Below are 16,553 nucleotides of genomic sequence, written 5' to 3'. Positions count from 1 at the left end.
AACCAACCACCCCCCAGGTGGTGGCTGTTAGGATCATCGGAGCAATCGTGACCAATCATAACCATATCTTAAAACTAAATCAAACACAGTATCTGTTCCACTTAGTTCCACAGCCCCATGTGGATGGACCCCTGCTGAAAAGGGGATTCCCAGATCATCAAATCACCAGATCATCGTGGAATGAATGGAAAGGCCTTTGTGGCCGAAACGTTGACATTTTTTTAAATAAATCAATGCAGAGGTGATAAGTGTGTGTGGGAATTGACTTTTTTACTTGGAATTGGATCTTCAAGGGAATTGATTCTCTGCACCTCAAAAGTGAGAAGGCAAGTGGTGTGTGTGTGTGTGTGTGTGTGTGTGTGTGTGTGTGTGTGTGTGTGTGTGTGTGTGTGTGTGTGTGGTGCCTTCTACTCATGATTGGAAACTCAGCCAACCCATAGGGCAAAAGATGGTGGGTGAAGGAGTCAAAGTATCATTGCACATATGAGAGAGAGAGAGAGAGAGAGAGAGAGAGATGTACTTTAATATGTACTTATGTGTCATGTAAATGTATATGATTCTTTGATTTTATTTCGATCTCATGCACTCAAGGCGTACATGGGCTTACAAAACACAAGTCAAGACAATAGACCCTTCTCATGGGGGCCATTTTGTGTCGAAAAGGCAGGGTAAACACAGGTGCAAGCAAAAATACTAATGAGGGTTTCCAACTTCCATGAGTCTAAGTTAGAAACCCTCATTAGTGTTTTGCTTGCACCTGTGTTTACCCTGCCTTTTCGACACAAAATGGCCCCCGTGAAAAAGGTCTATTGTGTGCAATAAAGTATGGTAACAGGTTATATACAGTATAGGTTGTATTTATGTGTGGATGTCTATGTGCATGCGTGTGCTTCTCTGAGTGAATGAGGAGAACGTGGTCAGAAAGAGTGATTCCGCCTACCTCAAGGAGCTGTACTCTGACTCTGTTGTATGCCTTTAGCCAGCGCACTCTGGATGGAGAGCACAGTGGAGGGCCATCTTCAAAGAAACTGAAAAAGATAGAGAAGATGAATAGGTTGGCTGGAACAAGTAGTGAGAGGATGAATGAAGGAGACAGGGACAAAGCAAAATGCAGAACACGTTTGAATTTGAACGCTTAGCACATCACATTAGGAACAGCTGCACTGTCTGAATACAATCAGTTAATAAACTGACCATTCTAGACTCAAATATAAGAACCTAGATATCGACATTTAGAACATACCTGATTTTATTCGCAGGCTTGTAATCACGATTGTCCAAGGTTGGTTTGGGCAGGATGACCGAAGAAGAGTCCTTCAGATCTTTATTGGAACCAGGTTCTGGTAGTGGGTGCAGCTCCTTCTCAGCCTCTTCCTCTTCCTCCCAGGCAGGCTGGTGGCCATGGAGAGGGGGGTGAGGAGCTCCGCTGTGGCAGGTCTCTGGGTCCCAGGCAGGCTGGGGGCCATGGAGAGGGGCGTGAGGAGCTCCGCTGTGGCAGGTCTCTGGGTCCCAGGCAGGCTGGGGGCCATGGAGAGGGGGGTGAGGAGCTCCGCTGTGGCAGGTCTCTGGGTCCCAGGCAGGCTGGGGGCCATGGAGAGGGGGGTGAGGAGCTCCGCTGTGGCAGGTCTCTGGGTCCCGGCGCTCCTCAGGCTCGGAGCTGAGCTGGGAGCTGGCCTGGCTGAGGTTGCCTGACGAACCATAGCGACTGCTGTCTGCCGGGCTGTAGGAGAGTGGGATTAATACTCAGGATGTGGGGGGTGATTGGGGGAAGTAATGTATAACTGTATAACTACTGTAAAGATTGAAGGGTTTTATTCCAAAATGAAATCTGTCTATTTTAGAAAGACAAATTACTAACTAAAATTTAAAAAATGTAAAAACAAATTATGATTCAATCATTGCAAAAATGTCCATTTTGTAAGGAATGTTCTAAAGATGACTCAATGCGCATCACATTCATGCCAGTTAAGAGTAGGTGTCATTATATATATATATATATATAGAGAGAGAGAGAGAGAGAGAGAGAGAGAGAGAGAGAGAGAGAGAGAGAGAGAGAGAAAGAGAGCGAGCATGTGATTTTGGAATTAAACTCTTCAATTGTTGCTTAGGGAAGAACTAAACTAAACTAGGGGTAGCTGAAGCTTAGCTTCAATACCAAGGAAAACAGACAGGGGAAAAAACAAGGAAAAATAACAGGAATGCATCAGGGAAGTTAAGCGGAATGAAGCTGAATGCAAGATTTCTCTACCATGCACAACCACGAACACTGAGTGACCCTCAGCTTTGTAAGGTGTGGCTGCATGTTGGTCATTACACTTTTCCACAACTTTGTGTCAGAATTTCTCTAGGATAAAGCACAGAAAGAGGGAACTGGGTCTGCGTTCTACAACCATGGAGCCATTTACAGCCATCTACCATTGGTATGGTAACAATGGTCAGTACACACATTCTTTGCTCATGGGATGAGAATCCTTCATTAGAAGGTGAACAGCTTGCTGGTACTAAAGCAGTCTCTCACTGGAGGGACAGGAGGAGACCGCCGTGTCGTTCCTGGTTATGCGGATGGGTGAGACGGCAAACGAGGAAAGTGGCTCTGTCCTTTAACTAGGCATGATTGACTTTGCCTTCTTGGGTGGAGGCCAAATGACTTCTCGCTGTTGGTTTGATTCCTGTGTCCAGCCTGCCACCATGGTGTGTGTGCTGCCACCATGGTGTGTGCTGCCACCATGGTGTGTGCTGCCACCGTGGTGTGTGCTGCCGCGGCAACATCAATCTCTCTGTGTTTGACTCATATAAACAAATTGGCCGAGGCTGGGAGAATGATTCAGAGAGCCACTGGGGAGAGGAAGGGTGGGGGGGGGAGAGGAAGGGTGGGGGGGGGGGGGGGGGGCAGACTGCCCTCACAAGTGAAAAGCTAATAAATAAAAACCATCAGCTTCTTTATGCATTGCACTTCCATCACTGTCGAGGAGGCCATTACTGAGTTGCTATAAGTACAAAATAGCTAGCCTGTACATTTATACAGAATTTTAGCACTTTTCAATCAGCTAAGTTTGATCATTTAATTTCTTCTGGCTGTGATGATGGCACTTCTAATGTCCGATTTGTATTAAATGGCTCGTGAAATTCCCGTGGTTGTACTAAATCTAAAATTATCATGCTGGATTTCAAGTTCAACTGTTGGGCATGGAGAAGGGATGAAAAGCAGACTAGCAATATCACATGTAGACAAAAAACAAATACAACACTGAATGGAGCGTAGGATCAGGACAGGGCTATTAGATCTTTATCTACATTAGCATGATAAGCGACAAGAAATTGCCATTTATCATGTAAATTGTACTAGCCTTTTTATAGCATCCTTCTTCAGTGAGTCCTTTGGTGGCTGTGTGCCTAAATCTGCAGAGGGGGTGTAAGGCGGGGTGACTTCACCCTTATCAACTTCAGGTGGGTGGATCTGTAACTGGGGTTGATTTAAATCCTCTGCCAGGGAAACTGAATCAGAGGGAAACCCAGACTGCGCCAATGTGTCACAACTTCCTGTTCTGGAATTTTCTGATGGCCCTTCTGTATCACTTGCGTCAGCACTCCCAGTTTCTCCAGAACCTTGAGAGAGTTTCTCAGCCTCTGGTTCACAAATCTCATCTGTGAGTTTTGGACTTTGAGGCTGAGGTTGGGTGGTGACTATTGGAGGAGGGGAGTCGGGTTTAGGAGAGTCAGAGCTCCCAAACATAGAGCCAAGTTTCATCCCAAGCATAGATGCAGCAGATGATGGTTCTTCCTTTCCAGCTCGTTTTTCGTCCTGGAATATACCAGCTGAGAGGTTCTTAAAACCAGAAAAGAGACCACCATCTGCCTGTGGTGGCTGTGTTGTTTTGGCGTCAGTAGCTGTGGATGGACTGGATGAGAAAAGCGATCCGAGAGACGATGTACCTTCAGCTCCTGACATAAAGCCGAACTTATGAGAGCCCAGACCTGGAATATCAAACATGCCTTTGGATTCGAGAGTAGCGGGTGGTCCAGCTTTGTCAGTCCCTGTAGAATCTGGCTCCTCTAAGTGCACAACAGGCTCATTGTGCCCTGCTTCTCCCTCAGGAAAAGCAACTTTCTCTGTGGGTACGGTCAAAGAACACTCTACTGCCTCTGTTTTGTCTGAACGTTCTGCCTCCTCCACCGTTCCTTTTTCAGGCACCTCAGAATCCTCTATGCTTTTGACATGTCCTTCTCGGGATAAAGGTGTCTCCTCAGTGTCTGTCTTTTCAGTACCCTCAAAGACTGTTTCCTTTGGAGGAGGCTCTTTGTTATCCCCTTGCCCAGTCTCCGTACCAGGCTGTTGAGGTTTCTCCAGTTTAGTTGTCTCTGGCCCCTTGAATATGTCAAATAGATCACTGGTCAGGGATTCTGTAGGAAGGCTACTTGGAAGGCCAAAAAATGAGCTTTTCTGCTCTTGCTGTGGCTGAACAGTAGGACGAGGAGAGGGTGATGATCCAAAAAATGAACCAGGTGAGCTTGAGAAAAAGCCACCACCAGTTGCCGGTTTTCTTGGAGTACTTGGGGCAGAAAACATAGACATAAAGCCAGAAAATGCAGTGGGTTCAGGGGGGTTTTGTGGTCCAGGCTGTCTTGGTCCAGCCATTCTTGGTCCTCCCATCCTAGGCCCTTCCATTCTTGGTCCTCCCATTCTTGGACCTCCCATTCTAGGCCCTTCCATCCTTGGTCCTCCCATTCTTTGCCCTGGTGGGCCAGAGGGGCTGGCCATACCTGGTCTGGGCTGTTGTGGTGGAGAACTGGTAGGTCCCAACAAACGAGCTTTTGGAGGGCCCACAGCTTGAGATATAACCATTTCTGGTGGGTGACTGACAATTTTTTCCCCCTTTTCTATTGATGATAGCTGGCCTTTGTCCAATGCTACATGCTCATCACTTTCCAATGCTTTCTCTAGTCCACCTAAAGGTTCTATGATATTTTTTTCAAATTCTAATTTGGCCTCTAATTCCTTTGTAGCCTCTGCTTCAACGGTGGTTAGCAAGTGGTCTTCGGTAGATTTATCTGTTTCTGTAACTGCAGTCTCTGCTTCAGCTGCAGCAACCAAGGGTTCTGCAATAGGTTTCTCATCTTCTGCAACTGCTATCTCTGGATCAACTACAGTTTGCAATGATTCCACTGTAGACTTTCCCACTTCTGCGATCGCTGTCTCTTCGACTTTCAGAGAGTCCCCGATAGATTTCTCCACCTCTGCAAGTGATATAACTGCTTCAACAGCAACTTTCATTGGTTCCACTCCAGCCAGATCTGATTTCTTGTTTTTGTCCATATCATCTAAAATTGTATGTGGAGTAACAGCTGTTTCCATAATACCTTCAGCCTTTTCTGATTTTGCAGGGCTTATGGTTGCAGCCATGTCAGATTCATCACCTGTCCTCTCAGTTTCAAAATGATCCTTTTCTGGTTCAACAACTCCTTTCTCAGCATCCACTAGGTCCTTCATTTCCTTGTATTCCACAGGTGTCTCTGAGTCTCCCACATTCTCAGGTTTTACCGCTGTTTGGTCAAGTGGCTTCTCTGCTTCTGATGGTTTATTGGTCTCATTTGGAGTGTCTGTGATTCTAGCTTCAACTGATACTGAACCCTGTTGTGCATACGGAACATGTTTTGATTGATTTATTCTGGCCATTATCTCCACCCTTAGTTGAGGATCTGTAAATCGATCAGTACTTTCAGAGGTCTGTATGCTACTTTCTAAAGTGGAGTCTTGAGTGTCAACACACGGCTGATATAGTTGGAGCTCTTCTTTAAATGATGATGTAGGAACAGCCTCAGAGGGTATATTTTCCACTGCCTGTGTTCCAACATGATGATCCCGTGTCTCATGTGAAATAGCTCTTGTTTCTGGGGGTATTACTTGTTCAGGGACAATGATTTCTCTCTCCGTTTTGTTGTCCTCCATAAAAGACATTCCAAGGAGGCCAAACCCAGTTTTTGGTTTGTTTACATCGGAACTTCCCCCAAACATAGAGAACATCCCTTTCCCTGAAGGCTCCGGACCTCTAGGTCCAGGTGGTCCACTTCTAGGCCCAGGTAGGGGCCCCCTAGGTCCAGCTAGGGGCTGGGCATTAGGACCTCCAAACATTGAAAATAAACCTGCACCAGGAGTCTCTTTAGGTGCAGTAGAACCTGGGAGGATGCCACCAAATACAGAAGATCCAGTAGCAGCTCCTCTTGGTGGATCAGCACCCCCACGAGGACCTCTTGGACTGGGTGGTTGCTGAGGAGCAGGTCCACTAAACATAGAAAATAGCCCTTTTCCAGTAGGTTCTTGGGGTGAAGGACCTCTACATGGTGTACTTCCAACAGTGGGGCCTCGTGTACCAGGTGGTCGCTGAGTGCTGGATCCACCAAACATAGAGAACAAGCTTTTTCCTGGAGGCTCTTGTGGGGCAGACACTGATGGTCCTGGACCTCTGGGTCCAGGTGAAGGTTGGGTATTTGATCCACCAAACATAGAGAGCAAACCTGCTCCAGGGGTGTCTTTGGGAGAGGTCTTTGGTGGAAGAATTCCATCAAGTATTGATGATCCAGTTTGGGAGGAAGTCTGCTGTAAGGCTGCAGTGGAGCCACTAAACATTGAAAATAAGCCTTTGCCGGGTTGCTCTTTAGGCAGTTCAGCTTCAGGTTGCTCAACCTTGGCAACTAAAGTCTTATCATTAGAGGCACTGATTTCTACTGTAGGAGGTTCAATAGGATAGGGCTCAGTGGAAGATAGAGTGACATCCTTTTCATCTTTATTATAAAGAGGTTGGACTCCTTCGGGTGATTCGACTTGTGAAGTTCTGCTTTCATCGTGGTTGGACAACCTATTGAGAGGCTTAACTTCAAGTGGTTTTATTTCTGGAGTTGTTGAGTTTACTTCCTTGGATGACAGCTCACCAGACATTAAGGGATCTATTTTTAGGTCAATTCCTGAAGGTGAAGTTTCAATGACTGAGTTTGTCTTGGTCAAGAGGAGTTGTGAGACATGCTCATTCTCATGTGTAGGGTCCACCGACTCTGGTATGGAAGTCTTGAGCACCTCTGATGCTCTGGGTGGTTCTATGCCACTGATTTCAGTAGATATCTTACATCTTATATCCTTACAAATATTAGATTGTGCAGTTATTTCATCAGGTAATGGATCTTTACATTCAGGGAGTGTTACTGCAATGGATACAGTTACTTCAGAAACACTGACATCTGGAGGTTGTTCTGCCTTGCTTGGTTCAGTGACCACATCTTCACTTGTCTCTTCTTCTGGTGAACTTGCTGCTGAGACAAAAACATGTGGTAGTCTAATGTAAGGTCTTAGTTCACTTTGGTCATTTTCAGTGTCAGCTGGAGGTCCTTCTGAGCAACCAATGCCAATGTACATTGACCTTGCATGACTGATTTTCTGTGATATGTCTGATTGGGATATCACCACATCCTCTCTAGCGACAGTATGCTTTGTGATAATGGATGTAGATGTCAGTGCTTGTGAGAACTCTAAAGTGGATCTACTCAGAATTTCTTGGGGTGGCATCTCAATAGTTGGAGAGGTTGCAGGTGTTTGAGATTTCACTGGAACAGATTCTGACTGCAAGGCTACAGAGAGATTCTTCTGTGCCGGGGTAACCTGTGTCTTGTAATCGACAGATGTAGATAGATTCCAAGTATGTTGGGGCATGACCCCAGTTGGTTTTGTCATGACAGAGGGCTGTGAACCACTGAACATTGAAAGCAAACCCTTAACAGATGGGGATCCTACTGGTGTTTGACTTGGAGGGATCTGTGGGCTTGGCATTTCAACTCCAGAGCTCTGGAGCAGAGATTCATTTCTTACTCGTGTTCGAGTGGTTGGATCATGTTGTGTGGTGGATTGCGATATGAGTGCACTTATCTCGGATGTGCCTTGGACTGAAGCCACTGTGCTTATGGGTGCAGCCGGTATGGACTGAGGGCGCACAGTAACAGGGCATTGACTTGGTCCACACTGTAATGACACTCGAGCAGTTTGCTTTGCTTCATTATAGACTGTAGTCGCACTGCTCTGCATTGGCTGTGCATTCAAAGAATGTGGAGGAGGATGACCTCTGGATCTATCATCATATACTTGCTGAGTAGTGGGAGCAGGCAATGACTGTAAATTCAAAGGCTGTGAGGTAGGAACCATTTGGGATCTATAACACTGTTGCTGGATAGTGGAATGAGGCAATAATTGTCCATGACTTGTCATTGTTCCACTTTCCAATGGGCTTTCTTCAAAGCTCCCAAAGCTAACGACTGTTGTCTGTTTGATGATAGTTTTGGGTCTAGGGGCTATGTCATGTTGGACACTTGTAGCTTGTTTTTGCAACACTGGAACCATTGGCTGAGGTCTACTGTAGGCTGGGTTCCTGTCAACTCTCACGTCCGCTTGCTGGTATAGCTGTGGGATTGAATGCTGTGGTTGTAGCTGTGGTAGTTTTGGAGGCAAATATTCAGGCATTATAGACTCTGTTGAAAAGTTCAGTTCTGTCAATGTTTCTGACTGCCTTCTGCATAGCATGTGAGGTTGGACATTGGTCTGTCTGGCAGTGGAGGCATCCCTGCATGGTAATGTTTTTTGGGTCAGAGAAATTGTGATATCTTCTCTGACCTCAGTAAGAGAGGCTGGATGTATATATTGTTGCTGACGATAAATATAACTTTGTGTGAGAGAAGCCACGTGTGGATAGGAAAGATCTTTCGCACCTTCATCACTTTTGGTAATGGGTCTTTTCTTTTGAACATCCAGCGTTAGGTCAAAAATACCTGGGAGTGTTTTCTTTCCCAATGGCCTTCCATTTTGTCTTCTTTCAAGCATTTCTTTATTTGCCTTAATATTGCTGAAATCCATAGGCTGTCCATATTGTGGTTCAATGTAAGGACTCGGAATATGGGATGCATTTGGACTCTTTTTTGGAGAGAAGTCCATGGGTTTATTGTGTGGCTGAATGTGTGGCTCCTTGTATGCATTACTTGAAACTGAAAATACCCCATTTCTATGGTACGTAGGTATCTGCTGATGTAGCGTCTCAGTTGTGTTGACTCCACTCATTACTGGTGTTCCTTGTCTTAGGTCTTGGACTGAGTTTAGTGGCTGCATCATTCTTTGCTTTTGTTGATGTGAAGACTGCTCCACTATCAGTGGTACACCAACAGAACCATTCATTGTTATATTCTGCCTGTTTCTGACCAGTGGCACAGCTCTCGACAAGAGCTCAACATTTGTTTCAATTGGTTTGTGCTGTGGTTTAGGAGACATGTCCAAAAAGCTTTTGATGGTGTTGGCTGGTGCTGATGGTGTTTGGTGGTCTTGTACAGAATTCACTCCTCGAGAGCCATTGTTTACAAGCCCTTGTTGCATGTGTTCCTGAGTTCCTACCAGTGTCTGTTGCCTATTAGGTTGTTCTTGAAAGGAAGGTGATTCCACAATCAGTGGAACCCCGACAGAGTATTTTCGAGCACGGGCAAACGTTGATGGCCTTGCCAGTACCAGTGACAGTGGATCTGAATAGTTTGGCACTGGATCCGATGTAGACACCTTTGTAGACATATTTAATGTACCTTTAACAGAGTTTGCTGGAGCTGAGGCTAGTTGATAAGGGTGAGTGTTGGACTGTGACACACTCCTGGACTCACTGATGCTGGAGCACAGCACTGAAATACAGCTAGGAAGCGGTTGATGGACACCAGGACTGGAGACGTTGGTTCTATCCACGATGTGCTGTGTTTGTACAGGGATCACAAACTGAGGCTGCTTCTGACATTTCTGTTCTTGTGGTGCCATTTCGACTACCAGGGGAACGCCAATAGAATTGTGTCTGGCAACTGCTCGTGCTGTTGGCTTGTTCACAAGTGATACTGCTTCACTCTGAGAAGACTCGGATCCTGTTGGTGTTTCCAATGTGGCTAGGGATGGCTTGGGTGACATATCCAGTGCTGCTGCTGTGCCAGATCTTGCTGGGGTGTATAATGCCTGATATGCTTGAATGGCAGGTGACTCATTTGTATGAGCGAGGACACCTATTGTGCTCTGCAGAGATGTTTGTTGGTATAGAGTAGGGTCTGATTGGCATTGAGTCATATTGCCAAAACCCCACTGTGCATTTGTAGGAGAACTGCTCTTCAAGCCACCAAAGGGATCTTCAGAAGGGATATCCATAACCAGTGGAACACCAACAGAATTTTTCCTTGCAAGTTCACGAGCACTTGGCTTGCCCCTCATTAGTGGTATAGCTGCAGAAAGAGTGCTATCTGTTGTCACTTCAGGAGCAACCTCTTTCAATGTGGACGATTTGGAAGACATATCTAGTGTCGCCTTGATTGCATTGGCTGGGGCTGTGGCTTGCCGGGAGGATTTAGAAGTCATTATGGATTCAATAGACTGACCGAAAGGAGTTGGCTCTCTTGGCAAGGCTGCCCTCCTACTATCAAATGGCATCTGCTCTCTCTTAACAGTGCTTATTATTTGAGCACCACTAATAGTGTGATATTGATGTTCATCAACAGATAGGGAATGAACATGTCCCTTAGGTTCTGATGGTTCAGTTCTACATGAGAGATCAATTGATCCATGACGACTAAGCCTTTCGTTTGTCTCCTCAGAAGATGACGGTTTTCTCTTTGTCAATGACAATGCCTCACTAACAAGATTCTCTGGTGGTGTCATGGTTGGCTGAGAGTGCTGGGATGGTGTCTTGGCAGACATATCTACTGTAGCTTTAATCGAGTTTGCTGGAGCACTGGCTTCCTGATATGGCTGAACATATCCACTAGGCTTGTTGGAAGGACATTGTGCCAGAGTAAAAATTGCCCTCTTACAATCAACTTCTTTCTTCTCTCCAATATGCGGCTTTACTGTCGATGGGCAAAGCACAGGTTGGCTGTGCTGCATCTGCATGTGAACATTGGACGGGGAAGTCAAATGTTGCCTCTGAGACTCTACCTGCTGTCTCGTAACAGGGCTTACCAGTGGTGAGGCAGGTACAGACTGGCTTGGGGAATACTGTAGCGGTCGTCCATGAGATTCAGGTCTTGCAGATTGTTCAAGAGCTCGATGGAGATTAGACCCTAGTTTGGAATTAATTGTGGATCTTCTTGTTGCTGATAACATTACATTTGGGTCTGAACTCTCCGATGACTTATTGGAGGATGTAGGAGATGGTTTGGGGGATATGTTTATTCCACCCTTGACAGAGGCTGCTACATCATTTTGCTTAATCTGAACTGATGCAGAAGTCCTGCCGGATAAGGGTGGTGTCAGGTTATGTATTCTAGAAGGTAGATCAACCTTGATCTCTGGTCTGCGTGATCTTCTTACTGATGTGCTGTGTTGGTCATCTGGCTTATAGTTGGTCTGAGGAGAATCTGCTCGAAGAAGTGAAGCAGTTGGACTTCCTAGTGATGTGCCTACAACAGTGTATTCTAAATTAGTCCATTCAACTTCTTCGTCCTCCTTTTGTTTCGTAAGATCTACAGTTCCAAGTGTGGTCTTGTGAGTCAAATAAATATCATCCTCCTGATTTTTCTCTTTGACTCTCTTCAATTTATACTTTGTAAAGTCAACAAGTCGGTCTTTCTCTTTACATGAAGATTCCACATTGGCATCTATTGCATCCCTTTGTTTGATGTTTTTGTTTTTATTTACAGTGGCAGAAAAATCGAGGACTCTATTGCCCAACTGAGAGTCTATAGGAGTGCTACAGTGCCGATTTCTGCGGTAAAGGTAGTCTTCATTATATGTTTTTGAGGTGTCATTGAGTATATGTAACTGTGGTGTAGGTTTCTGAGATGAAACCTGTGGCTGCTGTTGAGGTGAGGAAGATCTGTGATCCATTGGTGAATTACTACTGACTTTGTTGATTTCACACCTTCCCGTGATTGAGATCTTGTTTGCCTGTGGTATGACTCTACGAGTATGATCCTGAGATGGCTGCTTTGCAAGCTGGCGTCTCTGGGGTGAAACAGATGGTGAACCCACAGTTGCAGCAGGTGCAGTGGGTAAACTTCTAACAGAAGCCGCCTGCATTGAAGTAGCTGAAGATGTTTTACTATTAGCCGGTGGGGCAGGGAGTTTCCTTCCTGACTGTGCAGGCTCTGGTCTTGTAGATGCAGCAGCTTTGCTTGCATCAACATCAGAGGGCCTTCCTCCCACCATTCCTCCGATAGCTGAAACAATGGAACTAGACTTCTGTTTAAGTTGGTCTGCAGGTGGTGAAGCTACAGTTGCAGCAGATGCAGTAGGTAAACTCTGAACAGAAGCTGCCTGTATTGAAGTAGCTGAAGATGTTGTACTAGCAGCCGGGGGTGCAGGGAGTTTCCTTCCTGACTGTGCAGGCCCTGGTATTTTAGATGCACCAGCTTTGCTTGCATCAACCTCAGAGGGCCTTCCAACCATTCCTCCGGTAGCTGAAACAATGGAGCTTGACATCTGCTTAAGTTGAGCTGCAGGTATATCATCTACATGCCCAATCCTAATTTCAGGAATTGGAGTAGACCTGTTTGAAGAAGGTTGTGGTGAATAAGACCTTGGAGAGACCACATGTGTAGTGGATGAGGGTGTGAGGATATCTTTTATCCCCTGATTCTTCCAGTATGGCCCTCCATGCACCCCTTTGTGTGTCTTCAAAGTGAGATCAGCAGCCTCCATTGGCTCCTCACGACAGCTATAACCATTTTGCACCGATTCCACTTTGATCTTTTTAAGCGTGTACACAGTGAAGTCGACAGGCTGTTCTGCTTGAGAAGATACAGATTCCTGAAACATCTGAGAGAAACTTTCCAAGTTCATGTTCATTATTTTATCACCTTTTTTAAACGCTGAAGAAAGGTCCGTGGGAGCATTCAAGAGTCGTAAATTATTCTGTTGCTGGCCTGGAATCCAAATGCAATTTTCATCATTGTAGAGGGGAATTTTAAAACCACAGAGGGTCATTTTGTCTTCTTCGTTTTGTTTGAGAACGTTAGCAATATTTTCGGTAATATTTCCAAGGGCTTGCACCTCCTCTGGTGCAGAACAAGTATAGAGGTTTCTACCAGCTCTGTCAGTTAAAAGGGAGTAAATAAATTCTTCATCCGTATAAGCATAATATCCACAATCTCCAGCCTCAGCTGGCCACCACAACCCTTGCTCCAATAGAGAAAGCCATTGTTGATACCACTCAGAGTCCCCAAAAAGCATGTCCTCATCAGCATCCCCAGTAATTCCTGCAGACCTACTTAAATTCAGAGCACCTTGTGTTAAATCCACTGGTCCCTTTTTTGTCGCAAGTTGTTTTAAAAACTTGGTAGCCGATTTTAAATCAAATTCCTTTTTATCTGTTACAGCATTACCAAGACCACTTTTATCAACTACTGTGGTGAATTCCTGTATGCTGTGTTCAGTAAGAGACTGACATCTACTTAACTTTTTCTTACTCTTTTCTGTAGACAGATTTAGAGCACTCCCTCCCACAATACAAGGGTTTCTGTTGCTATCAATATCATTCAAATGGTCACAGCTGCCCCAGGGTTTAGTTAGGGTTTTGTCTCTGCAACTCATGTCAAACAAAACAAGATCTTCATCTGGCTCAAGAAAGCGATTTTGGCTCTCAAAAAGATGGGTGGCAGGATTCTTCCAAGGATGTGACGGTATGTTGAAATGACTGGTGTCCAGTTCTTTAGGATTTAGCCATCCATGATTCTCCCATGTGGGTGGTCTAACTGTGGCCGGAATGTGCCCTTGGCATGTCTGGTAGCCCTCCTGAACTTGAGTATTAAGGGCTTCAGTGAGGGCATAATCATTGAGCTGCTGCCAAAGAAGAGCCTCTATGAGACATTGATGCTCATAAAGCTCTGGTGGAATGACACCGTGTTCTGCAAAGTTGTATAAAAGATCTTGGTAACCATACTGCTCTGCTGTCCCATACAAGAGACATTGAATTTCCTCAATGTAACGTTGGGTTGGGGAAATTGTAGGATTTTGCCAAACTTGAGATTGTGCAGGTTCATTCATAAGGACAGGTGGAGCTGTAACTACACTAGTTGTGGCTGTTGTAGTGCTTGCAAGGATATCTTCTTTACTTTTTGGTAGTAAACGATCAAGAAGCCCTTTTTCTGATTGCTTCCCAGGAGCAGAAGTGCTGCTGTCACTGGGGCACATTTTGAAAACACCTGATAATAAACCAGAAGATGTGCTACTTGTGCTGGTTTTAGGTTCCTCCTTCCCAGGTTGGGAGACCGATGTCTGCTGTGCCTCTACCGGAACGCCAAAAAGGCCAGAGAGGAAACCTCTCGGTGCTGGAACTTTGGAATCCCCAGCCGCTGCTACATCCTGTGAGGACTGCAGATCCACTGGTTTGGCTCTATGAATGTGTGGTCGCCCCTGTCCTGCACATGCGTGCTGTTGTTGCTGTGTTGCTTGAGGGCTCTGACCAGCAGGTGAGGATGGCAGTTCCTCAGCGGCTGAACGTTTGTTTAACAGGCCAGCTAACAACCCCCCTGATTCAGATTGGGGTGGACTTTGCACTGCCTCGACAGGTGGTTGACATGCCAGAGTTGACTGTTGTTGCTCAGGTTCATTTTCATTGGGTGCAAGCTTCAGAAAACCTGAAAGCAACCCTCCACTTTGACTGGGCTGTTGGACTGCTGGTTGTTGAGGACTTGCCATTTTGGTTTGCTGTTGCTGCTGAGGTGGTGTTGTCTGACCAAACAGACCAGAGAATAATCCTCCTTGTTGGCTGGGTTGGGGGGGCTGTTGACCTGCAGATTGACCTTGTCCATTAGTATTTGGCTTATTACCTTGTTGAAGCCCTGTCTGGGCTGTGGGCTGTTGGGGTACATTGTCAGTAGATGCTAACTTATTGAAAAGTCCAGACAATAGTCCGCCCTGCTGTGAATCAGGTGCAGGAGCCACAGGTTGTAGCGGTATCTTATTTTGCCTCTGCAGCGGTTGTCTGTTACCCTGTTGTGGTTGCTGCTGGTTTGTTTGTTTACCAGGTGGCTGTTGCTGTGCTGGAGGGGCAGGTCCCGGTGAAAATAGCCCAGATAGGAAACCTCCTTGTTGATTGGGTGGTTGCTGGGGTGTCCTTTGTCCTACTCTTGGTGACTGTTGCTGCTCTGGTTGACCACCCGCTGTAGGCTGTGGAGCTCCAGCATCTGCAATTATGTTGAACAATCCAGACAGCATCCCTCCAGGATTACTAGGAGGCTGTTGTGGTGGGACCTGGTTTTGCCGTTGCAGGTTTTGTCTGTTACCTGGTTGCTGATTAGGTCGGCTCTCTGGTGGGCCACTCTGTTGCTGTTGTTTTGAGAGAGGAGTTTGGCTTGCTGCAGCAGAGTCTGGCCCACCCATGCTAAAAAGATCAGAGAAGAACCCTCCTTGCTGAGGAGGAGCTTGCTGTGATGGCTTTTGATTAGGTGCTAATTGTGGCTGAGGTGGGGTAGGAGAAGGTTCGACGATCTTGTTAAAAAGTCCAGACAGCATGCTCCCTTGAGGTTGTTGACTGGGTTGTGCAGCCAGAGGACCTGGCTGAGGCTGGGTTGTTGTTTCTGTGAGTTTAAACAAACCCCCAAACAATCCACCAGATTGTGGTGGTGCTGTTACCACATTTGGAGATGGTTTTTGATTGATTTGTTCAGGTGGTTGCTGTTGGTTTGATTGTTCCGGGGCTGCTGGTTGTCTCAGTTGCTGGTCAGGTTGACCTTTGTCTGGTGGAGGGGTTTCTGTCAAACCAAATTTAAGCAATCCTGACAAAAGTCCTGTGGGTTGAGTCAGAGTAGAATCTTCAACCAAGATTTGTTCAGGCCCTTCGTTTTTGGCTGACTGGTCAGCTGTAATTGGCTGGGCCACTGGTGTTGGCTGAGGAGGTTGAGGCCCAGCCACAGTGTCTGTGGCTATTTTCAACAATCCAGATAAGATTCCTCCAGACTGCGCAGTTGGTGCTGTAGCAGGTTGGCCTTGCCTTAGAGGTGGAAGTTGGCCATCTTGGCTATGTGGTGATGCTGATGGTGGCTGATTTGCAGGGACAGCAACACTATCAGAGGCCAATTTAAAAAATCCAGACAACAATCCTCCCGCCTGTTGTGCTGCAGAACTCTGTTGTGCTTGGGGAGAGGATTGGGCAGATGGTGAAAACAGCCCTGAAAACAGCCCACCCTGTTGAGGCTGACTAGCCCCTTCATGGGCTTTACTGCCAGCAGACACATCTTCTGTTGATCCTAGTTTCAACAATCCTGAGAGATTGCCTTGAGGCCGCTGTGGGGCTTGGGGTTCTGTCTGTAATTCGGCATTTTCCAAAGGCATGAGAGCAACTTGGTCTTTAGATGTGGCCCCTACTTCAGGTTGAGATTGTGCATCTATCTTGCATGGGGAATCCTCAGACAATGTTTGCTGTTGAGATACTTGTTCTGATCCACAATCTGTGCCATCTATTTTGTCAGGAACCATATGTTCAGTATGTGTCTCTGTTTGGCCACTAGACTTGGTCAGTATGACAGTGGGAGTTGTTTGTGGCGTTGTAGGTTCTTTAGCAGGTTCA

General features: G+C 46.1%; 1 protein-coding gene across 1 annotated transcript in view; it reads right to left on the bottom strand.

Annotated features, from left to right (window-relative positions):
* LOC310783803 (protein unc-13 homolog B-like) overlaps window positions 1-16,553 on the bottom strand; it is a gene marked incomplete at its 5' end in the record, with an annotated part of 166,081 nt that overhangs the window by 102,200 nt on the left and 47,328 nt on the right. The window contains 2 exons of the mRNA XM_083644704.1: window positions 941-1,028; window positions 1,244-1,720. Of these exons, the coding sequence (XP_083500830.1) occupies window positions 941-1,028; window positions 1,244-1,720 (565 nt within the window). The remainder of the gene's footprint in view (window positions 1-940; window positions 1,029-1,243; window positions 1,721-16,553) is intronic.

Source organism: Poromitra crassiceps (genome assembly GCF_964638095.1).
Source record: "Poromitra crassiceps genome assembly, chromosome: 10".
In the NCBI taxonomy this organism is placed as follows: domain Eukaryota; kingdom Metazoa; phylum Chordata; class Actinopteri; order Beryciformes; family Melamphaidae; genus Poromitra; species Poromitra crassiceps.
This window is presented reverse-complemented; position numbering and strand designations above follow the sequence as displayed.